This window comes from Salvelinus namaycush, chromosome 12 (genome assembly GCF_016432855.1).
Source record: "Salvelinus namaycush isolate Seneca chromosome 12, SaNama_1.0, whole genome shotgun sequence".
In the NCBI taxonomy this organism is placed as follows: domain Eukaryota; kingdom Metazoa; phylum Chordata; class Actinopteri; order Salmoniformes; family Salmonidae; genus Salvelinus; species Salvelinus namaycush.
The window spans coordinates 35,682,382-35,708,458 of record NC_052318.1 but is presented as its reverse complement, the minus strand read 5'-3'; the positions used below and the strand labels follow the sequence as shown (position 1 = coordinate 35,708,458).

Sequence of the window (26,077 nt, the reverse complement as noted above, 5' to 3'; positions counted from 1 at the left end):
TCACTACCTGCAAATTGCTGCAATGCCATTGCAAAGTTGTTATAAATCAGATTATGATATCTTCTAAGGATCACATGGACATCTTCAAGGACCACATGGAAATATGTTTTGTATGATTCTTCTATTCCAGTACTGTACCTGGCATGCCTTTGGCCCACTTGACCACTTTGACCAGTTGGCGCTCCCCAAGTTCGTTGAGGCTGGTGAGCAGCAGTGCAGCTGAGTCCGGTTGGCAATGGTCATGTCCCGCATTAACCACCTCTGGCTCGATGGACTCCAAGATGTTGAGGAACACCAGCTGGGAATGGAAGGTCAGGCCGGACTGGGGAGAGACACACTGGATGGCATCAGTGGGGCCTTGGGTGGGCAGATCCTCCTCCGGGCTCTTCAGCTGTCCAATCTTCTTCAGTTTACGTGCTACATATGGTCAAGAAATGGAACATGGATGAGTAATGGTAGAAGAATAGTGTAATATCTGGTGTAGCTGTTAACAATTGCCAAATGCATGATACAACTGTACATAAATGACAGTTCAGATTGTGAGGGAAATTAGCAATATACAGTTGAAGTCGGAAGTTTACATACACCTTAGCCAAATACATTTAAACTCAGTTTTTCACAATTCCTGACATTTAATCACAGTAAAAATTCTCTGTCTTAGGTCATTTAGGATCACCACTTTATTTTAAGAAGTGAAATGTCAGAAGAATAGTTGAGAGAATTATTTATTTCAGCTTTTATTTATTTCATCACATTCCCAGTGGGTCAGAAGTTGACATACACTCAATTAATATTTGGTAGCATTGCCTTTAAATTGTTTAACTTGGGTCAAACGTTTCGGGTAGCCTTCCACAAGCGTCCCACAATAAGTTGTGTGGATATTGTCCCATTCCTCCTGACAGAGCTGGTGTAACTGAGTCAGGTTTGTAGGCCTCCTTGCTCGCACACTCTTTTTCAGTTCTGCCCACATATTTTCTATGGGATTGAGGTCAAGGCTTTGTGATGGCCACTCCAATACCTTGACTTTGTTTTGTGTCCTTAAGCAATTTTGCCACAACTTTGGAAGTATGCTTGGGGTCATTGTCCATTTGGAAGACCCATTTGCGACCAAGCTTTAACTTCCTGACTGATGTCTTGAGATGCTGCTTCAATATATCCACATAATTTTCCTTCCTCATGACGCCATATATTTTGTGAAGTGCACCAGTCCCTCCTGCAGCAAAGCACCCCCACAACATGATGCTGCCACTCCCGTGCTTCACGGTTGGGATGGTGTTCTTCGGCTTGCAAGCCTCCCCCTTTTTCCTCCAAACATAACGATGGTCATTATGGCCAAACAGTTCTGTTTTTGTTTCATCAGACCAGAGAACATTTCTCCAAAAAGTACCATCTTTGTCCCCATGTGCAGTTGCAAACCGTAGTCTGGCTTTTTATGGCGGTTTTGGAGCAGTGCCTTCTTCATTGCTGAGCGGCCTTTCAGGTTATGTCGAAATAGGACTCGTTTTACTGTGGATATAGATACTTTTGTACCTGTTTCCTCCAGCATCTTCACAAGGCCCTTTGCTGTTGTTCTGGGATTGATTTGCACTTTTCATACCAAAGTACGTTCATCTCTAGGAGACAGAATGCGTCTCCTTCCTGAGCGGTATGACGGCTGCGTGGTCCCATGGTGTTTATACTTGTGTACTATTGTTTGTACAGATGAACGTGGTACCTTCAGGTGTTTGGAAATTGCTCCCAAGGATGAACCAGACTTGTGGAGGTCTACAATTTTTTCTCTGAGGTCTTGGCTGATTTATTTTGACTTTCCCATGATGTCAAGCAAAGAGGCACTGAGTTTGAAGGTAGGCCTTGAAATACATCAACAGATACACCTCCAATTGACTCAAATTATGTCAATTAGCCTATCAGAAGCTTCTAAAGCCATGACATCATTTTCCAAGCTGTTTAAAGGCACAGTCAACTTAGTGTATGTAAACTTCTGACCCACTGGAATTGTGATATAGTGAATTATAAGTGAAATAATCTCTGTAAACAATTGTTGGAAAAATAACTTGTGTCATGCACAAAGTAGATGTCATAACCAACTTGCCAAAACTATAGTTTGTTAACAAGAAATTTGTGGAGTGGTTGAAAAACAGGTTTTAATGACTCCAACTTAAGTGTATGTAAACTTCTGACTTCAACTGTATATTCTCATATACAGCTGAATACATGCGGCTCAGAAACACACAAGAACACGTATATAAAAGCATGCTCCCCCCATCCACACATACTACCAAATACACTCACAATTTAAATTATGTAATTTTAATAAAAATTACATTTGTAATTCACCAAAATAATGGCAATACTGTTCCAAGGTGCCAAGATTAGTCACTGTGTTGTCAGTAAAAACATGAGACAGAGAGACACCTGCTAACATGCCAAAACACAAACTTCCACTTTGGAAGGGTCAAAAAGACCAAAAGTTCAGCATGTTTTCAACAGCCTGTTTCCAGAGCAAAAATGGCGGACATTTAAAAAACTAATTTGAGTAGGAGCCTGACTAAAACGTTATCTCCTTATCAAGATGCAATATAACCAGTCTGCTTCAACACAAAACAGTTTCACAATGCAAAACATTTCCTTGCGCTTTATATGGGGGACAAATTAAGACTCATAATATTGCATGTTGAGTTCATTGGTTTCCTGCTTTCTCAGATTAAATCAGTTCAGTAAAAGTTGGTGAAAAACAAGGTCACGTTACTTCAGCTTGAGCACAACACTGTTAGTGTGCTCTTTCTCCAACGGTAAACAGCTAGAGCTTCCTCAACACAGCCACAAGAAATGGGCTCTATTCTGTAATGCTGGAGCAGTAAGGTGAGCTGGCATGATGAACTAGATGTCAGCCATCTTTCATCAAATCAGCTTAAGATGAAGCTACAGTAGCAACATTTTGAAATTGATCAACAGAAGCAGGTTCCTTGAAACTATGTTGGAAAAATATGCATCAAGTTGTTATAGATGTAGCTAGTGCCGTGGGTGGATACGATGTGGAGGCTAAGGACAAGGGCAAAGTTTGCAACTACTATTTTTGAAGATTAACCATGATACTGAGTTTTAAGTTTTATCTTTACTAATATTACCAAGTATCTTATCTTTACAATCTGACCCAAGTAGTACATCTGGCCATAATAAGTGCACACCAAGGCATTCGCAAAATACCAAAAAGCACTTTTTCTTATTTTAATTTTTTATACAGTTTCTTTTTAAAGCAGTTTCACCAATGAAGAATCCTTAATTGGTGAAACTGCCACATCTGTTTGAGATATTACAACAAAAAAGAAATTACTGCAAAAAACGAACACAGTTTCTTTCCCATGGACATCATTGCATGTGGAATAGAACTACAGAAGAGTATTAGGGACAAGTGAAGAGAAAAATAAAGAAACGGTGATGGTACTTGGATAATGTTTTTGGCAAAAAAGTGAATACATATTAGGAACTCCGTCATTCCTCCTCCTCAGACCTCACTTAGTCAAGTATCAACCTTCGACTAGTTAGGCGTCACCCCTCCTCTTCAACCCTCGTCACCCCTGCATTGGTCAGTTTACACCCCTACTCTAGTTAAGCCTCACTTCTCCTTCTCATCCCTCACCCTTGCACTAATTTATTCAAAATCATTTGATTTTCAATTTCCAAATACAGTGCATTCGGAAAGTATTCAGACCCCTTGAAGTTTTCCACATTTTATTACGTGACAGCTTTACTTCAAAATTGATTAAATAGTTGTATTTCCTCATCAATCTACACAAAATACCCCATAATGACAGAGCAAAAACAGGTTTTTAGACATATTTGCAAATGTAAAAAAATGAAATATCATATTTACATAAGTACTCAGTACTTTGTTAAAGCACCTTTCGCAGTGATTACAGCCTCGAGTCTTCTTGGGTATGACTCTGCAAGCTTGGCACAACTGTATTTGGGGAGTTTTTCCCATTCTTCTCTGCAGATCCTCTCAAGCTCTGTCAGGTTGGATGGGGAGCATCGCTGCACAGCTATTTTTGAGTCTCTGCAGAGATGATTGATTGGGTTCAAGTCTGGGCTCTGGCTGGGCCACTCAATGACATTCAGAGATTGTCCCGAAGCCACTCCTGTGTTATCTTGTCTGTGTGTTTAGGGTCTTTGTCCTGTTGGAAGGTGAACCTTCACACCAGATTGAGGTCCTGAGTGCTCTGGAGCGGGTTTTCATCAAGGATCTCTCTTGACTTTGTTCCGTTCATCTTTCCCTCGATCCTGACTAGTCTCCCAGTCTCTGCCACTGAAAAACATCCCCACAGCATGATGCTGCCAACACCATGCTTCACCGTAGAGATGGTGCCAGGTTTCCTCCAGACGTGATGCTTGGCATTCAGGCTAAAGAGTTCAATCTTGGTTTCATGAGACAAGAGAATCTTATTTCTCATAGCCTGAGTCCTTTGCCAAAAGCACCTAAAGTCCAAGCGGGCTGTCATGTACCTTTTACTGAGGATTGGCTTCGGTCTGGCCACTCTACCATAAAGGCCTGATTGGTGTAGTGCTGCAGAGATGGTTGTCCTTCTGGAAGGTTCTTACATCTCCACAGAGGAACTCTGGAGCTTTGGCAGAGTGAGCATCAGGTTCTTGATCCCCTCCCTGACCAAGGCCCTTCTCCCCCGATTGTTCAATTTTAGTGGCCGGGTGGCCAGCTCTAGGAAGAGTCTTGATGATTCCAAACTTCTTCCATTTAAGAATGATGGAGGCCACTGTGTTCTTGGGGACCTTCAATGCTGCAGATATGCTTTGGTGCCCTTCCCCACACCTGTGCCTCAACACAATCCTGTCTCAGAGCTCTACGGACAATTCCTTCAAGCTCACGGCTTGGTCTTTGCTCTGACATGCACTGTCAACTGTGGGACCTGATAGACAGGTGTGTGCCTTTCCATATCATGTCCAATCAATTGAATTTACCACAGGTGGACTCCAATCCAGTTGTAAAAACATCTGAAGGATGATCAATGGAATCAGGATGCACCTGAGCTCAATTTCGAGTCTCATAGCAAAGGGTCTGAATACTTACAGGCTGACTACACCACTCGCATCGCGTGTGTGAGCGTTGCAAAAAAACATTTAGAAATCTATATTATTCAATTATTGCACCCACACTGCTCACTCGCGCCAACGAGTGTTTGCGTTGCCAAGGGCTAAAATAGAAGTCAGTTCTATTTCTGACGCTGAGCTGCAAGTACTGCCTCTCCCATCTCATCATTGGTTTATAGAATCAGGTACCCACGTGCCATCTCCTCATTGGTTATACCCACGTGGGTGACTGAAGACGAACGAGGTCAGTGGCGGTAATGCACCTAATTTCTGAAAGTTGCCAATTGCAATATAAAGTCAAGAGAAGAAAAGGCCTGGAAGGATGAGAGATGACTAGAAATGATTCAGTTGACCGTTTTATGTGTGGATTAATTGGTGGAGTAGAGTACCTTGTGCATTTCAGGTAAAATAACAACACAATGTTTATATCTCAATACCCAAATTGGTCAATACCCAAATTTGGAAACCCAAATTGGTCTACACGGACAAGTTCTGGCCTGGTTTAGATCTTACCTGTCGGAAAGATATCAGTTTGTCTCTGTGAATGGTTTGTCCTCTGACAAATCAACTGTACATTTCGGTGTTCCTCAAGGTTCCGTTTTAGGACCACTATTGTTTTCACTATATATTTTACCTCTTGGGGATGTTATTCGAAAACATAATGTTAACTTTCACTGCTATGCGGATGACACACAGCTGTACATTTCAAGGAAACATGGTGAAGCCCCAAAATTGCCCTCGCTAGAAGCCTGTGTTTCAGACATAAGGAAGTGGATGGCTGAAAACTTTCTACTTTTAAACTCGGACAAAACAGAGATGCTTGTTCTAGGTCCCAAGAAACAAAGAGATCTTCTGTTAAATCTGACAATTCATCTTGATGGTTGTAAAGTCGTCTCAAATAAAACTGTGAAGGACCCCGGCGTTACTCTTGACCCTGATCTCTCTTTTGACGAACATATCAAGACTGTTTCAAGGACAGCTTTTTTCCATCTACGTAACATTGCAAAAATCAGAAATGTTCTGTCCAAAAATGATGCAGAAAAATTAATCCATGCATTTGTTACTTCTAGGTTAGACTACTGCAATGCTCTACTTTCCGGCTACCCGGATAAAGCACTAAATAAACTTCAGTTAGTGCTAAATACGGCTGCTAGAATCCTGACTAGAACCAAGAAATTTGATCATATTACTCCAGTGCTAGCTTCCCTACACTGGCTCCCTGTTAAGACAAGGGCTGATTTCAAGGTTTTACTAATAACCTATAAAGCGTTACATGGGCTTGCTCCTACCTATCTTTCCGAGTTGGTCCTGCCGTACATACCAATACGTACGCTACGGTCACAAGACGCAGGCCTCCTAATTGTCCCTAGAATTTCTAAGCAAACAGCGGGAGGCAGGGCTTTCTCCTATAGATCTCCATTTTTATGGAACAGTCTGCCTACCCATGTGAGAGACGCAGACTCGGTCTCAACCTTTAAGTCTTTACTGAAGACTTATCTCTTCAGTAGGTCATATGATTGAGTGTAGTCTGGCCCAGGAGTGTGAAGGTGAACGGAAAGGCTCTGGAGCAACGAACCGCCCTTGCTGTCTCTGCCTGGCCGGTTCCCCTCTCTCCACTGGGATTCTCTGCCTCTAACCCTATTACAGGGGCTGAGTCACTGGCTTACTGGTGCTCTTTCATGCCGTCCCTAGGAGGGGTGCGTCACTTGAGTGGGTTGAGTTACTGACGTGATCTTCCTGTCTGGGTTGGCGCCCCCCCTTGGTTTGTGCTGTGGTGGAGATCTTTGTGGGCTATACTCGGCCTTGTCTCAGGATTGTAAGTTGGTGGTTGAAAATATCCCTCTAGTGGTGCGGGGGCTGTGCTTTGGCAAAGTGGGTGGGGTTATATCCCTCCTGTTTGGCCCTGTCCGGGGGTATCTTCGGATGGGGCCACAGTGTCTCCTGACCGCTCCTGTCTCAGCCTCCAGTATTTATGCTGCAGTAGTTTATGTGTCGGGGGGCTAGGGTCAGTTGGTTATACCTGGAGTACTTCTCCTGTCTTATCCAGTGTCCTGTGTGAATTTAAGTATGCTCTCTCTAATTCTCTCGTTCTCTCTTTCTTTCTCTCTCTCTGAGAACCTGAGCCCTAGGACCATACGTCAGGACTACCGGGCATGATGACTCCTTGCTGTCCCCAGTCCGCCTGGCCTTGCTGCTATTCCAGTTTCAACTGTTCTGCCTGCGGTTACGGAACCCCTACCTGTCCCAGACCTGCTGTTTTCAACTCTTAATGATCGGCTATGAAAAGCCAACTGAGATTTATTCCTGATTATTATTTGACCATGCTTGTCATTTATGAACATTTTGAAAATCTTGGCTCTCTCTAATTTTCTCCTTCTCTCTTTCTTTCTCTCGGAGGACCTGAGCCCTAGGACCATACGTCGGGACTACCGGGCGTGGTGACTCCTTGCTGTCCCCAGTCCGCCTGGCCTTGCTGCTATTCCAGTTTCAACTGTTCTGCCTGCGGTTATGGAACCGCCACCTGTCCCAGACCTGTTGTTTTTCAACTCTTAATGATCGGCTATGAAAAGCCAACTGAAAATTATTCATGATTATTATTTGACCATGCTTGTCACTTATGAACATTTTTGAACATCTTTGCATAGTTCTGTTATAATCTCCACCCGGCACAGCCAGAAGAGGACTGGCCACCCCTCATAGCCTGGTTCCTCTCTAGGTTTCTTCCTAGGTTTTGGCCTTTCTAGGGAGTTTTTCCTAGCCACCGTGCTTCTACACCTGCATTACTCGCTGTTTGGGGTTTTAGGCTGGGTTTCTGTACAGCACTTCGAGATATTAGCTGATGTACGAAGGGCTATATAAAATAAACTTGATTGATTGAATACAAATCAGCTAGCAACAGCAAGCTAGCTAAATAGGACAAATTAGCTAGCAAGTGCAAGCTAGCTAGCTAAATTGCCATAAATGTTTAATACTTTTCGACATGTCCCCAAATTAATATAATTGGTTTAGAGTTTGTTTTGATATTTTAACCTGCGTGACATGATCGCGTTTGGTGTGGGGGGACAAAATACATTTATGCACGATGGCGCACGCACGCAGCCGGTTTGGGTTCAGTGTTATGTAAATAAGGTATTTCTGTATTTTATTTTTAATACATTTGCAAGAATATCTAAAAACCTGTTTTATATTTATCATTATGGGGTATTGTGTGTAGATTGATGAGGGAATAAAAAATAAAAAAATTGTAGAATAAGGGTGAACAATCAAGGGGTCTGAATAATTTCCAAATGCACTGTACATGCTCAGCGCCAAAAACAACAACATGAGGAGGTACAAATGATCTAAACTCAGCAAAAAAAGAAATGTCCTCTCACTGTCAACTGCGTTTATTTTCAGCAAACTTAACATATGTAAATATTTGTATGAACATAACAAGATTCAACAACTGAGACATAAACTGAACAAGTTCCACAGACATGTGACTAACAGAAATGGAATAATGTGTCCCTGAACAAAGGGGGGATCAATATCAAAAGTAACAGTCAGTATCTGGTGTGGCCACCAGCTGCATTAAGTACTGCAGTACATCTCCTCCTCATGGACTGCCCCAAATTGCCAGTTCTTGCTTTGAGATGTTACCCCACTCCTCCACCAAGGCACCTGCAAGTTCCCGGACATTTCTGGGGGGAATGGCCCTAGCCCTCACCCTCCAATCCAACAGGTCCCAGACGTGATCAATGGAATTGAGATCCGGGCTCTTCGCTGGCCATGGCAGAACACTGACATTCCTGTCTTGCAGGAAATCACACACAGAACGAGCAGTATGACTGGTGGCATTGTCATGCTGGAGGGTCATGTCAGGATGAGCCTGCAGGAAGGGTACCACATGAGGGAGGAGGGTGTCTTCCCTGTAACGCACCGCGTTGAGATTGCCTGCAATGACAACAAGCTCAGTCCGATGATGCTGTGACACACCGCCCCAGACCATAACGGACCTTCCAACACCAAATCGATCCCGCTCCAGAGTACAGGCCTCGGTGTAACGCTCATTCCTTCGACGATAAACGCGACTCCGACCATCACCCTGGTGAGACAAAACCGCAACTCAGCAATGAAGAGCACTTTTTGCAGTCCTGTCTGGTCCATCGACGGTGGGTTTGTGCCTATAGGCGACGTTGATGCCGGTGATGTCTGATGAGGACCTGCCTTACAACAAGCCTACAAGCCCTCAGTCCAGCCTCTCTCAGCCTATTGCAGACAGTCTGAGCACTGATGGAAGGATTGTGCGTTCCTGGTGTAACTCGGGCAGTTATTGTTGCCATCCTGTACCTGTCCCGCAGGTGTGATGTTCGGATGTACCGATCCTGTGCAGGTGTTGTTACGTGGTCAGCCACTGCGAGGATGATCAGCTGTCTGTCCTGTCTCCCTGTAGCGCTGTCTTAGGCGTCTCACAGTACGGACATTGCAATTTATTGCCCTGGCCACATCTGCAGTCTTCATGTCTCCTTGCAGCATGCCTAAGGCACGTTCACTCAGATGAGCAGGGAACCTGGGCATCTTTCTTTTGGTGTTTTTCAGAGTCAGTAGAAAGGCCTCTTTAGTGTCCTAAGTTTTCATAACTGTGATCTTAATTGCCTACCGTCTGTAAGCTGTTAGTATCTTAACGACCGTTCCACAGGTGCATGTTCATTAATTGTTTATGGTTCATTGAACAAGCATGGCAAACAGTGTTTAAACCCTTTACAGTGAAGATCTGTGAAGTTATTTGGATTTTTACAAATTATCTTTGAAAGACAGGGTCCTGAAAAAGGGACATTTCTTTTTTTGCTGAGTTTATATATAAACCCTGGATTGCTGATGCTATGCATTGGCCAATGAGAGGCTTTGAAGCCATCGGTCGGCCATATTGGCACTCCCCAAAAGAAGGAGTCCTCTTTACAACTGAATGGAATTCTACAGTATTTCAATTAACATTTTAAAGGACAAAATTACATGTATTTAAGTATTTTTGTTGTTGTAGTAGGAACAGTAACACTAGTACTTTCAAAAAACTTTACTTTATGGGGGAAAAAATTATATATGTTTTCAATTTTTATTTTTATGTTTACCTCACATAATATAATTTCAAAGTATGCATTAAAGTGTCTGTAATATAATAAATGTGGTAAAATAAATGTAGACATTAATAAATGCATTTCTATAGCTTCCAAAATATTTTCTACAATGGTGCCAAAATGGAGTGACGGTGGTTTCAAAATATTGCCCCCTGGTAGTCATCTAGTGTATATATGAATCAATTTGAGGTAGAGAGGCGTCATGCACCCATCCTTTTAGAGTGGGCACAAAGTATGTGAGGATTGAGGGGGATGGTCCGGGAGTGCGGCTGTGTCTCCTGTACATAGGTTGGAGAATTTAGCATTTTGTAAACCCCTGAAACAGCTTTTCCCCCAATCTTGAGCCCAGTGGCAAACCGTGACTATAGGACCTAGGCCATCAGAGGGACCAAAAATCTTCCAATACGTTGTATCAAAATCAAAAATCAAAAAAATAACAGAAAACATAGCATCTCTTAATGCGACCGACATTATATATTTTGTAGTCAGACCGTTCTAGTTGTAGTGAAGGAGGAGCAATGATTTTTGATGACATTATGAATGAATCAAATAGTCCTGGCCGCGCTTTGGGCTCCTGCACACACAGAGACAGAACCGGCATGGACACAACATGACACACAGCATGCACTGCTTACACAATGTATGGTAACCAACACCACTATCACACTATCACCAATAGCTTCAACAACATTGTCACATCCAAGGTGACAGGCTCATGGTGCTGAAAGGACAGCAACCGTAATACCTGTGCACTCCATGGCGCTGAAGGCCTAGCCAATGGCTGGCTGAGCTAGCTAGATTTTTCTACCCAGAGACCACCTAAGACAATTCTGATTGGATACTTTTTTCTATTCAGTATTAACCCTTCTCTTTCCAACACAAACTGAAGAGATTAAATCAGAAAAGTATTACAATTATTGTAAAGATGAAATAAAAAAAGATATATACACTGCTAGAGCCATAATCATTATGCTTAATTCTATTCTACACATTCCAGAGGGTGTCATTCTGACTGTTGTAAATCAACAAGCTAACATGCCTAGGATATGACATTCAAATTACAGCACAGTACATGGGATCATAACACACACTATCAATACAGGCACATACTGTATAATGCCATCATAATTAATACACAAATATCATGATATCATAAAGTGACAGATGACATTTAAACCAACTATTTTTCTGCATATCTAAGCATACCTATTGAGCTGTCTGTGTCATCCTGACTGGTGTTTCTTTTTGAAAGAAACAAAATATACTTCTCTCCATCTCTGCTAAAATCTGTGTAAAAGATTGAAAGTAATGAAGGTGAGTCTTATTCAGTACATTTAGTAATTGATTGTTTTTCTAAAGTCTAGCAACATTGCAAGCAAGCATGCCAACTAAGAAAGTTAGTGGCAGCAAGTAACCTAGCGGTTAAAGGAAAATTCTACCCAAATACTATCTTTTGGTATTTGTTTCATTAGTCCATTGTTGACATAGTCACAAAATGTTCTGCTTGTCAAGTTTTCAAGATATGTAACTTTCAAAATACAGAAAACATTCCTGTATGATGACACTACAAAACGCACAATACGGGGATGATTTCTGTATTTTGTACCAAAAGATGGGTAGACTTTTCAAAATCTACCATCTGGCCTTAAGCAAGGCAGTTAACCCCTAACAACAACTGCTCCCCGGGCACCAATGACGTGGATGTCAATTAAGGCAGCCCCCCGCACCTCTCTGATTTAGAGGGGTTGGGTTAAATGCAGAAGACACATTCAGTTAAATGCATTCAGTTGAGCAACTGACTAGGTATCCCATTTCCCCTTCCCTTAGACAAGCTACTCTAACTTGATTGATTGCCTGAAATGGCTTGGTAAATAATTATGCTGTTGGGAGATTGGGATGTTAACAAACTATTAGCCTTTCTTGTATTTTGTTTCAATCAAAGCATATACAGTCAGAAGTTTACATACACCTTAGCCAAATACATTTCAACTCAGTTTTTCACAATTCCTGACATTTAATCCAAGTAAAAATTCCCTGTTTTAGGTCAGTTAGATTCACCACTTTATTTTAAGAATGTGAAATGTCAGAATAATGGTAGAATTACTAGAATTTTTACTAGGATTAATGTCAGGAATTGTGAAAAACTGAGTTTAAATGTATTTGGCTAAGGTGTATGTAAACTTCCGACTTCAACTGTACATACATCACCACTTTATTTTAAGAATGTGAAATGTCAGAATAATAGTAGAGATCATTATTTATTTCAGCTTTTATTTCTTTCATCACATTCCCAGTGGGTCAGAAGTTTACATACACTCAATTAGTATTTGGTAGCATTGCCTTTAAATTGTTTAACTTGGGTTAAATGTTTCGGAATCCATCCACAAGCTTCCCACAATAAGTTGGGTGAATTTTGGCCCATTCCTCCTGACAGAGCTGGTGTAACTGAGTCAGGTTTGTAGGCCTCCTTGCTCGCACACGCTTTTTCAGTTCTGCCCACACATTGTCTATGAGATTGAAGTCAGGGCTTTGTGATGGCCACTCCAATACCTTGACTTTGTTTAGTGTCCTTAAGCAACTTTGCCACAACTTTGGAAGTATGCTTGGGGTCTTTGTCCATTTGGAAGACCCATTTGCGACCAAGCAACCAAGCTTTAACTTCCTGACTGATGTCTTGAGATGTTGCTTCAATATATCCACATAATTTTCCATCCTCATGATGCCATCTATTTTGTGAAATGCACCAGTCCCTCCTGCAGCAAAGCACCCCCACAACATGATGCTGCCACCCCCGTGCTTCATGGTTGGGATGGTGTTCTTTGGCTTGCAAGCCTCTCCCTTTTTCCTCCAAAAATAACGATGGTCATTATGGCCAAACAGTTCTGTTTTTGTTTCATCAGACCAGAGGACATTTCTCCAAAAAGTACCATCTTTGTCCCCATGTGCAGTTGCAAACCATAGTCTGGCTTTTTTATGACGGTTTTTGAGCAGTGGCTTCTTCCTTGCTGAGCGGCCTTTGAGGTTATGTCGAGGTAGCACTCGTTTTACTGTGGATATAGATACTTTTGTACCTGTTTCCTCCAGCATCTTCACAAGGCCCTTTGCTGTTGTTCTGGGATTGATTTGCACTTTTCATACCAAAGTACGTTCATCTCTAGGAGACAGAATGCGTCTCCTTCCTGAGCGGTATGACGGCTGCATGGTCCCATGGTGTTTATACTTGCATACTATTGTTTGTACAGATGAACGTGGTACCTTCAGGCATTTGGAAATTGCTCCTAAGGATGAACCAGACTTGTGGAGGTATACAATTATTTTTATTTTTTTCAATTTCTTTTGATTTTCCCATAATGTCAAGCAAAGAGGCACTGAGTTTGAAGGTAGGCCTTGAAATACATCCACAGGTACACCTCCAATTGACTCAAAGGATGTCAATTAGCCTATCAGAAGCTTCTAAAGCCATGACATCATTTTCTGTAATTTTCCAAGCTGTTTAAAGGCACAGTCAACTTAGTGTATGTAAACTTCTGACCCACTGGAATTGTGATACAGTGATTTATAAGTGAAATAATCTGTCTGTAAACAATTGTTGGAAAAATGACTTGTGTCATGCACAAAGTAGATGTCCTAACCGACTTGCCAAAACTATAGTTTGTTAACAAGAAATTTGTGGAGTGGTTGAAAAATTAGTTTTAATGACTCCAACCTAAGTGTATGTAAACTTCTGACTTCAAATGTACAACATCTTTAAGGTCCCTCAGTCAAGTATTGCATTTCAAGCACAAATTAAACTACAAAGACCAGCGAGCTTTTCGAAAGCCTCATAAAGAAGGGCAGTGATCAGACATTAAATATCTCTAAAAAGTATGCTTTGGATTATGTTGTAAACCACCCAGATGCGTCAAAGATACAGTTGTCCTTCTGAACTGAGCTGCAGGAAAGGAATGAAACTGCTCAGGGATCTTACCTGTAAAATAGTTACAGAGTTCAAATGCAGTGATGGGAGAAAACTGAGGATGGATCAACAACATTGTATTGACTACACAAAAATGACTTAAATGACAGTGAAAAGAAAAATACAAATATACAAAATAAAAACCATGCATCTTGTATGCAACAAGGCACTAAAGTAATACTGCAAAAAAACATGGCAAAGGAATAAAATGTTTGGCCTAATGTTTGGGGCAAATCCAACACATCACTGAGTAACGCCTCCTTATTTTCAAGCATGGTGGTTGCTGCATCATGGTATGTGTATGCTTGACATCGGCAAATACTGGGGAGTTTTTTCAGGATAAAAAGAAACCAGATGGAGCTAAGCACACGCAAAATCCTAGAGAAAAACCTGCTTCAGTCTGCTTTATAATAGACACTGGGAGAGGAATTCACCTTTCAGCAGGCCAATAACCTACAACACAAGGCCAAATCTACACTGGAGTTGCTTACCAAGAAGCCAGTAAATGTTCTTGAGTGGCTGCATGTAAACACAACAACTCCACTTTCTGGATCTGGGCCAACCTATTACAATCTTAGAATTGTGGTACACCACCATAGCTTAATATCACTAAATAGCATTGGTTGGTTTAATAATTCAAAGGTATCCATGACCATTTCAAACATATTTCCTAAATGTAAGCAAATGAATTGGCTATAACTCATTGATCCTGCTTTGTAACTAGACCTACCCCATCTAATTTACGTGCTAGCTAGCCTGTAAATAAAATAACATAACTAGCAAGCAAGTGAGGTCCTCTAGTTTTTATATGTAAATATATAATTTTCCTAAGATATTGTCGCTACACCCGCAATAAAATCTGCTAAATATGTTTATGTGACCAATAACATTTGATTTGATTTGTAATTGCTTGACTTGACATGTATTTTGGCAAATAGACATGCTCATTGTACACTGAACAAAAATATAAACACAACATGTAACAATGTCAACAATTTTACTGAGTTACAGTTCATATAAATGTCAATTAAGGCACCTCTATGATTCAGAGGGGTTGGGTTAAATGCGGAAGACACACTTCAGTTGAATGCATTCAGTTGTACAACTGACTAGATACCCCCTTTCCCTTTCCCTTATAAGGGAGTCAGTCAATTGAAAATAAATTCAGTAGGCCCTTATCTATAGATTTCACATGACTGGGCAGGGGTGCAGTCATGGGTGGGCCTGGGAGTGCATAGGCCCACCCACTGGGGAGCCAGCCCCAGCCAATCAGAATTATTATTTTTTCCCACAAAGGGGCTTTATTACAGACAGAAGTACTCCTTAGTTTCATCAGCTGTCTGGGTGGCTGGTCTCAGACGATCCCGTAGTTGAAGAAGCCGGACGTGGAGGTCCTGGGCTGGCGTGGTTACAAGTGGTCTAAGGTTGTGAGGCCGGTTGGACGTACTGCCAAATTCTCTAAAACGACGTTGTAGGAGGGTTATGGTAGAGAAATTAACATTCAATTCTCTGGCAACAGCTCTGGTGGACATTCCTGCAGTCAGCATGCCAATTGCACGCTCTTTCAAAACTTGAGACATCTGTGGCATTGCGTTGTATGACAAAACTGCACATTTTAGAGTGGCCTTTTATTGTCCCCTGCACACGGTGCACCTGTGTAATGATCATGTTATGCACAACATTTTAGAGAAATAAGCTCTTTGTCCGTATGAAACATCTCTGGATCTTTTTTTTCAGCTCATGAAACATGGGACCAACACATTACATGTTGCATTTAGAATGTGGTGTAATGCAAGGGTGAGAACGGACTGATGCACAGATGAGAGAGATGACGCAGAGGGGTGATACCTGACAAATGCAGGGGTGAGGGTTGAGGAAGAGGGTGCAGGATTGATACTTGACTAGGGGAGGTAGGGCCAGCTCCAGGCATAAGCGACATAAGCGGCCGCTAGCTTTAAAACTTCAACAATTTCTCTCCACCCCATGGCAAAATGTGTAGAATTGCAGGAAATGTGCTTTAAAACTGCTAAATGTTCTCTCCGCCCCATGACAAAATGTGTAGAATTGCAGGAAATTAACTTTAAAACAATTCGTTTTGGGTTCCAACCAAATCTCACCTAGGGGCCCGAAAAGGCTAGAGCTGGCCCTGAAGGGAGGGGTGAGGGTTGAGGTCGAGGGGTGACACTTGACTAGTGCATGATTGATATTTGACTAGGGGAGGGGTGAGGGTTGAAGAGAAGCAGGGGTGACACTTGACTATTGCAGGGTTAAAACTTGACTAGGTGAGGGGTCAGGTCTGAGGAGGAGGAATGATGCAATTCCTAATATGTATCTGTTCAATTCTGTTGATTTCACTTTGGCCAATACCTCATCCAAATCCGTGTGGTTCCTGCTTCTGAACAGACCCAATGTGCAGCACAACATCTTCAAGATCCTAATACTTATAAGAATATGGTAATTTTGTGTTAAAAGAGCAAGGATTTCCTTGTTACTAAAGCCAATTCTATAATATAGTTTCACCAGGTCATCTAACTCAATGGTGGCACACAGCAACAGGGAGCCAGGGAAGCATGCAATAAACCAAATCTCCTACTTTAATCTTGAAATATTACTGCAATTTTATTCTCACAATTTCGACTTGATTCTTGAAATGTTGATATTTTCAAGTATTATAGTATCCATACAAAAAAAGAATAATCTAAGTGCATCAGCATTTATTTATTTTCTGCTTAGCCCTAATACTCTTCCGTATAGAACGTATTTTACCACACTGCTGGAGGCTCCTCTCCGTTTCATCAACAAAACAAAACAATACCAAAGACGCTGGAGGCGAACAGAGGCCCTGTTTCCCCTAATGCGGATTTGAACTTTAAAGACATTCAGGTTCAAGAATCACCTGTGGTAGAGGAAGGGAAAACATGAGAATAATTCAAGTTTAAACATAATAAAGTACGACGTACCAAGGGAGAGCATACTCTTGACAGGGGAGACTGTAATAAGATAACACTGTAAGCTATAGTGAAAAGCCTACTTTTTAGTTTAATTATGATATAAGAGAGCTTAGAATTCCTTAAATGTGAGTGACGTTATCGTATGGTACTATGGTACTGCAGCTGCGATGGGGTTATGGTCCATTTCAATTCAGGGCCTTGATCCAACAAAGCTAGTATCAGGAAGGTTCTGTGGCAAAACAGCATTCTTTTCTGAAATGTGAAAATTAAGGTCTGGATTATTAGTTGTTTACGTTCCACATTCTGATCTTAAACGTCTGCCATTATCTAATCTCATTTCAGGTTACTATGGAAGTGGAGAATGTTTCCATGTAAACAACAATTCCAGTTTTGCAATCATTTTGTGCAATACAACAGGAATAGAGTAAGAGACTAACAGGCTTGAACAGCGTGGTCTTCTAATAGGTACTGCCAAAATAAAATCCCATTAAAAATACATTTGACCAGATGGGCCTCATCTGGTAGAGAAGCATGGGATAAATGAAAGGCCAGTGTATCTCTTACTCATCAAAATCTAATCATGTTATGTTCTTGCCCTAAATCATGTTGAATAAAAAGAAGACCTCTCTCTGATGTACAGAACTCTGCTTTAATTGGCGCAATAATTTGTGTAAGCATACGGTACAGTAGTGTACCCACAATCAACAACAAGCACCTAAACTGTGAGTCATTTGGATACAATCCGAAGTGAACTGCTAAAGATACAGATGGGTTAGGCAACGTCTCTAAATATTATTTCTTAACTAACAATACAACTACAACTTTATATCCCAAGGAGGATGGAGATGGGAGGCTTTCCTTTCAGCTTCTGGCAGATGTTTGACTGTTGACACCCTCCACTGAGAAACTGAACAAGTCTTATCCATGCCTTTGAATTGTAGCCTACTGACGTGATACATCTCCTGCCCTAACTCAGTCAATCCGAGTGAAATAATTATCACAAACAATCTGTGCCCTAACCAACAATTGTATAACTATAGTCACAGACTAGACAAGTATATAACCCACCATTCACTCAATCTAATTATTTCTGCCAGATAACACCAACACTCTGAAGTTCCTGAGCTCTAGGTTCACACTGTTATTTCAGCTGCCTCTATATGCTTGGCACCTGTGTAGGAGTGTGAGTGACAGAGAAATGCAAATAGTTGCTTCCTAACTATCTGATCAATAACCTATAGGCATTTCAAATACTCTAACTGAATGGTAGGATACATTCTCGCTGCTTTTACAAAGTTTTGTTGAAGTCTAAGGTGAGAATAGTTTTCCTGTGCATAGTTACTTCTCAGGTCAGAAGTTTAGTTCAGGATAAGGGATTTGCTTATAAATGGGATCTTCACTCTGCTTCTCCACAGATCCCAGGCTTAAGAAGCCCCTGAAGGAAGGACTATTGATGTCCCTCAACATGTGGCGCATGCATAGTAGCTCTAACCTGGATACAATCATGAGAACTTGAGGCTTCATCTTCTCAGGCTTTGTATTTGTGGCATTAACGAAGGGCGTTATGCTTAAAACGTGCACAGTAATAATAATAACAGTATTAGACACATGTGTCATGAATTAGAATAAATTAGCAACAATTATAATATTGCTTAGTGTGTGCCTCAACGGGCTTGGCCATCATTATCACCACTGGGTCAAGGCTCTGAGAACAATTTCAGTTCTAGCTTGGCATATCGCTTTTATGAGCCCAGGCCCAGAATAGACCCATCCAGTAATGATATACATGTGAACACCTGTTTAAAACCTTCTCAGAGCTTATTCGCGTTAAATACATTATTGGAAGCATGGTGGAGAAATCATGGCATATTGATCCCCAAAACATATCATGTACTGCCAATACTTGAGCAATGTTTAATCATAATTTAGCCAAGCCATGCATAGAAACCCAGCCACAGGACAGGAAGAAATGTATCTTGAATATTACCATAATTGTTCCAAATGCTTAAAAGATGACACATGGATGCAATTAGAGCCAAATGTTCCACCAATAAAAAAAACATACCAGTTGTGGAAGATACAGTTGAAGTCGGAAGTTTAGATACACTTAGGTTGGAGTCATTAAAACTCGTTTTTCAACCACTCCACAAATGTCTTGTTAACAAACTATAGTTTTGGCAAGTCGGTTAGGACATCTACTTTGTGCATGACACAAGTCATTTTTCCAACAATTGTTTACAGACAGATTAGTTCACTTATAATTCACTGTATCACATTTCCAGTGGGTCAGAAGTTTACATACACTAAGTTGACTGTGCCTTTAAACAGCTTGGAAAATTACAGAAAATGATGTCATGGCTTTAGAAGCTTCTGATAGGCTAATTGACATCATTTGAGTCAATTGGACGTGTACCTGTGGATGTATTTCAAGGCCTACCTTCAAACTCAGTGTCTCTTTACTTGACATCATGGGAAAATCAAAAGAAATCAGCCAAGACCTCAGAAACAAAATTGTAGACCTCCACAAGTCTGGTTCATCCTTGGGAGCAATTTCCAAATGCCTGAAGGTACCACGTTCATCTGTACAAACAATAGTACGCAAGTATAAACACCATGGGACCACGCAGCCGTCATACCGCTCAAGGAGAAGCGTTCTGTCTCCTAGAGCTGAACGCACTTTGGTGCGAAAAGTGCAAATCAATCCCAGAACAACAGCAAAGAACCTTGTGAAGATGCTGAAGGAAACAGGTATAAAAGTATCTATATCCACAGTAAAACAAGTCCTATATTGACATAACCTGAAAAGCCACTCAGCAAGGAAGAAGCCACTGCTCCAAAACGGTTTGCAACTGCACATGGAGAAATGTCCTCTGGTCTGATGAAACAAAAATAGAACTGTTTGGCCATAATGACCATCATTATGTTTGGAGGAAAAAGAGGGATGCTTGCAAGCCGAAGAATACCATCCCAACCGTGAAGCACGGAGGTGGCAGCATCATGTTGTGGGGGTGCTTTGCAGCAAGAGGGACTGGTGCACTTCACAAAATAGATGGCATCATGAGGGAGGAAAATGGAAAATTATGTGGATATATTGAAGCAACATCTCAAGACATCAGTCAGGAAGTTAAAGCTTGGTCGCCAATGGGTCTTCCAAATGGACAATGACCCCAAGCATACTTACAAAGTTGTTGCAAAATGGCTTAAGGACAACAAAGTCAAGGTATTGGAGTGGCCATCACAAAGCCCTGACCTCAATCCTACAGAAAATTTGTGGGCAGAACTGAAAAAACGTGTGCGAGCAAGGAGGCCTACAAACCTGACTCAGTTACACCAGCTCTGTCGGGAGGAATGGGCCAAAATTCACCCAACTTATTGTGGGAAGCTTGTGAGAAAGGCTACCCGAAACTTTTGACCCAAGTTAAACAATTTAAAAGGCAATGAGTTTAAATGTATTTGGCTAAGGTGTATGCAAACTTCAACTGTAACTAGGTGAGCAATGTGAGAGGGAGGCTGGAACCTTGGCTAGCGAATCAATGACCATGGCAACAGTGGGCAGAGCAGGCCATTTGGTAAGGTCAGGCAGAGACAGTGGACACACCATGTCACAGGGATACACCTTGATGACAATATTAGCAGCTTACAAATGTAGCAATCATTTACTGTATTGTTACAGTATTAGTATGGATGTACTTCAACACAGCAAAAAATTATTTCAATGTTTTAGCGTGAGGATTGCTATAGTTTACTTTGTAATGTGTTATGCTGTTTTTGGAAAAGTCGTTTACCGGGGGTATAGCGCAAAGAGGAAAATCAACATTTAAAATTCTAAATGGTGAGTGGAAGCATTTCCTGCACACTGGAACTCCTGTATGTGACAAAAAAACATATACACTACCAGTCAAAAGTTGTAGAACACCTACTCATTCAAGGGTATTTCTTTCTTTACTATTTTCTACATTGCAGAATAATAGTGAAGACATCAAAACTATGAAATAACACATATGGGATCATGTAATAACCAAAAACGTGTTAAACAAATCAATATATATATTTTATATTTGAAATTCCAAATTCAAATAGCTACCCTTTTCCTTGATGACAGCTTCATGAGGTAGTCACCTGGAATGCATTTCAATTAACAGGTGTGCCTTCCTAAAAATTATTTTGTGGAATTTCTTTCCTTCTTAATGTATTTGAGCCAATCAGTTGTGTTGTGACAAGGTAGGGGTGGTATACAGAAGATATCCCTATTTGGTAAAAGACCAAGTCCATATTATGGCAAGAACAGCTCAAATAAGCAAAGAGAAAATACAGCCTATCATTACTTTAAGAAGGTCCGTCAATCCGGAAAATTTCAAGAACTTTGAAAGTTTCTTCAAGTGCAGTCGCAAAAATCATCAAGTGCTATGATGAAACTGGCTCTCATGAGGACCGCTACAGGAAAGGAAGACCCAGAGTTACCTCTGCTGCAGAGGATAAGTTCATTACAGTTACCAGCCTCAGGTTGCAGCCCAAATAAATCCTTCACAGAGTTCAAGTAACAGACACATCTGCCATTACTAAAGGACACCAATTAAGAAGAAAATACTTGTTTGGGCCAAGAAACACAAGCAATGGACATTAGACCAGTGGGAATTTGTCATTTGGTCTGGAGTCCAAATTGTAGATTTATGGTTCCAACCTCCGTGTCTTTCTGAGACGCGGTGTTGGTAAACGGATGATCTCCGCATGTGTATTTCCCACCGTAAAAGCATGGAGGAGGAGGTGTGATGGTGTGGGGGTGCTTTTCTCGTGACACTGTCTGTGATTCATTTAGAATTCAAGGCACACTTAACCAGCAAGGCTACCACAGCATTCTGCAGCGATACACCATCCCATCTGGTTTGGGCTTAGTGGGACTATCATTGTTTTTTCAACAGGACAATGACCCAACACACCTCCAGGCTGTGTAAGGGCTATTTTATCAAGAAGGACAATGATGGAGTGCTGCATCAGATGACTTGGCCTCCACAATCCCCCGACCTCAATCAAATTGAGATGGTTTGGGATGAGTCGGACCACAGAGTGAAGGAAAAGCAGCCAACAAGTGCTCGGCATATGTGGGAACTCCTTCAAGACTGCTGGAAAAGCATTCCAGGTGAAGCTGGTTGAGAGAATGCCAAGAGGGTGCAACGCTGTCATCAAGGCAAAGGTTGGCTATTTGAAGAATCTCAGATATAAATTTTACTGTATGTTGATTTGTTTAACACTTTTTTGGTTACCACATGATTCCATATGTGTTATTTCATCGTTTTGATGTCTTCACTATTATTCTGCAATGTAGAAAATAGTAAAAGAAAGAAATACCCTTGAATCAGTAAGTGTTCAAAAACTTTTTACCGGTAGTGTATATATATTTTTTTCTTTTTTTAACTTTCCTTTTGGTAAGATCATTATGTTGAAAAGTTCCATCTGGCTTTACAGAGATACAGTCATTATTATCTAAATGGAAACCATACAGGTGTATGCAATTAACATCCAGGTAACCTGGAAGTAAAATCCTGATGGTACAGAATGGATCACCTGAATTATGGGGTCACCAATGATCTCTTCTAGAACAGGTGCACAGATGTACCTTATTATGGACGGGACTGCAGAACTTTGACCAAAATAGAAAATATATACCTTTAATACCTGTCAGTGCAGAGTGGCCCAGTGACTTCATCTTTATAGCTAGCTTATCATGACCACAAATTAATTATGGTCCCATGCACTATGCATGCTTTCAAAGTGCTTTTCATAGTGCTACGTGACAACAATGCATCGTGCAGAGGGGACTACAAATTAAAGTGGCAATACATTTGGTGGTGGACATTCAATAATACTATTTCCTAAATAGAATTAGCTCAAGGAAATGTAGAGTGATCAATCAGTTCACCCTTGGATCCCAGTATTATTGTTAATTTATTTCTCAATCTGAGTAATGAACAGTGCCTCAGTAGCTGAATCTTAATATGATGGTAAATCATGACATTCTATTTCAGATGTAATAAGTAAACCTTCCTGTAATTTAGATAAAGATAAATAATTAAAACATTCCCAAATATATTAAAAATTGTGGTATCTTGGCACTGATCTTTGGATAACACATACAATAGTAAGTAGGTCAGGTTGAGCTGCCCTTAAGATCCACGCCCCCTTCAAACTGATGCCAATACAAACAGAGGCATCCATACAAGACATGACATTAGTTAATTTTCTCTGCAAATAACTTAGTCCTAATTTAGAGGAAAGATAAAAATATACAGTATACTGATTTCCGAAATCTTTACGGAATGACTCAGACGAGCAGAGGATATCTATTAATTAAGATATGTACACATGGTATTTGGAATTATTTCTGATTTGTAGGTATAGCAAAAAATAGTCAAATTGAGCTCTTCCTGGTTTGAATGAGGTTTGAATCATTTATTGTATGGTGGTTGCAGTATATTCATCTGTTTCCACAGAGTACAACTTGTGCTTGGCCAACAAGTGTACGTGAATTAAATATAACAATGTTACATAACACAAAATATAACTACATTATGCATAAAATAAGATAATTTAGATGGAATTGATCCCGATAAAACTAAATATATCATAAACAAACTTGAGTAACTAACAACTGGAATGGCTTATGTTTAGGCATGCTAGCAAGTAGTTATTGTTCGGGTTTCATGTCTTAACATTACTATGATTGTAATGGTAGTCTTCGTCCTCCTCATCTGAGGAGTAGGAAATGTCAGACCAAGATGCAGCGTGGTGAGTATTCATATTTATTTCGAATACTTTTAAGAAAGAACAAAACAATAAACAAACGAAATAAACGAAGACGCTACAGTCCCGAAATAGTGAACACACGAACATGAACAACATAACAGGAACAATCACCCACCAAAACACACTACAAAACAGGCTACCTAAATATGGCTCCCAATCGGAGACAATGACAAACACCTGCCTCTGATTGAGAACCATATTAGGCCAAACGAAAACCCCACATAGAAACACAACACATAGAACCCACCCAACTCACGCCCTGACCAACTAAAACAAAGAAAATACAAAAGAACTAGGGTCAGAACGTGACAATGATCTGAATTGTCTAACAGTACATTTTATATCTTTACACATTTTCATGAAGATAATGGGGAACTATTATATGCTAGCAGATAGTTAAAATATTTTGCACTTGCTTGTTACTTTCCTGCACAAAGTTTTGTCAGAGAGTGGGTATACGGTGCATTCAGAAAGTATTCAAACCCCTTGACTTTTCCCACATTTTGTTACTTTACAGGCGTATTCTAAAATGTATTAAATTGATTTTTTCCTTAATCAATCTACACATAATACCCCATAATGACAAAGCTAAAACAGTTTTTTAGAAATGTGTGAAAAGGTATTCTTGGGTATGTTGCTACAAGCTTGGCACACCTGTATTTGGGGACTTTCTCCCATTCTTCTCTGCAGATCCTTTCAAGCTCTGTCAGGTTGGATGGGCAGCGTTGCTGCACAGCTATTTTCAGGTCTCTCCAGACGTGACGCTTGGCATTCAGGCCAAATAATTCAATCTTGGTTTCATCAGACCAGAGAATCTTGTTTCTCATGGTCTAAGAGTCCTTTAGGTGCCTTTTAGCAAACTCCAAGCGGGCTGTCATGTGCCTTTCACAGAGGAGTGGCTTCTGCCTGGCCATACCATAAACGCCTGATTGGTGGAATGCTGCAGAGATGGTTGTCCTTCTGAAAGGTTCTCCCATCTCCACAGAGGAACTCTAGAGTTCTGTCAGAGTGACCGGCCAACTCTAGGAAGAGTCTTGGTGGTTCCAAACTTCTTCCATTTAAGAATGACGGAGGCCACTGTGTTCTTGGGGACCTTCAACGCTGCAGACATTTTTTGGTAGCATTCCCCAGATCTGTGCCCCAACACAATCCTGTCTCTGAGCTCTATGGACAATTCCTACGAGCTCATGGCTCCTCTGACATGCACCGTCAACTGTGGGACCTTATATAGACAGGTGTGTGCCTTTCCAAATAAGGTCAAATCAATTGAATTTACCACAGGTGTCCAATCAAGTTGTAGAAACATCTCATGGAGGGTCAATGGAAACAGGATGCACCTGAGCTCAATTTAGAGTCTCATAGCAAAGGGTCTGAATACTTATGTAAATAAATATTTTCTTTTTCAAAAATTTCTAAAGACCTTTTTCGCTTTGTCATTATGGGGTATTGTGTGTAGATTGATAATACTTTAAAAAATGTAATCAATTTTAGAATAAGGCTGTAACATAACAAAATGTTGAAAAAGTTAAAGGGTCTGAATACTTTCCGAATGCACTGAACGAACTCCTCAAAAACATGTAATTAATCATGGGATTTGCACTGCACAAAGGCAAATGCAGAGAGGACGTTTAAAGCTCAAATGGAATTTGGGAAAAGGTTCAAGTCTCAAATCATCATTCTTTTTTTTAGCAAGAGAATGGAGGGTGGGAATCGGGAAACAGGAAGCACCTCTAATATTCCAGGAGTTGGTGTAATTGCCTTCAACTGTTACTGTACCCTACTAGACACAACACATTTAATCCCAGGGTTGATTACTAGGCCTCAGCCGACATAGAAAGTCTATCCTGTAACCATATACATCTTTTTTTTAGCTGCAAATGGGAAGGTTAGGAGCAGGAAAATGACACCCAGATTATATTTTCAATGCTTTTTCTCTTTCAATATACCTCTGCTAAATTAAATAGCTTCAGTGGATCTGTAAAATTAACTGCCATATCAATGTTCTATTTGGAGAAGTAATTACAGTTTTGAGAGTAATTACGTAATATGGAATTCTGCATTCCAAAAGAAAACCTCCATGCAATGATACATAACTAGTCTCTTCCATTTTGCAGTAAAACAAATTCAACCAATGCGTTAGTCCGTAATCAGAG

General features: G+C 40.8%; 1 protein-coding gene across 2 annotated transcripts in view; it reads right to left on the bottom strand.

The window, feature by feature from the left end:
• The window catches only part of LOC120057177 (androgen receptor-like), a 65,692-nt gene that overhangs the window by 11,344 nt on the left and 28,271 nt on the right, over positions 1–26,077 (bottom strand). For both annotated transcript variants that reach the window (XM_039005652.1, XM_039005653.1), the window contains one exon: positions 139–417. In XM_039005652.1, coding sequence (XP_038861580.1) covers positions 139–417 — 279 coding nt within the window. The remainder of the gene's footprint in view (positions 1–138; positions 418–26,077) is intronic.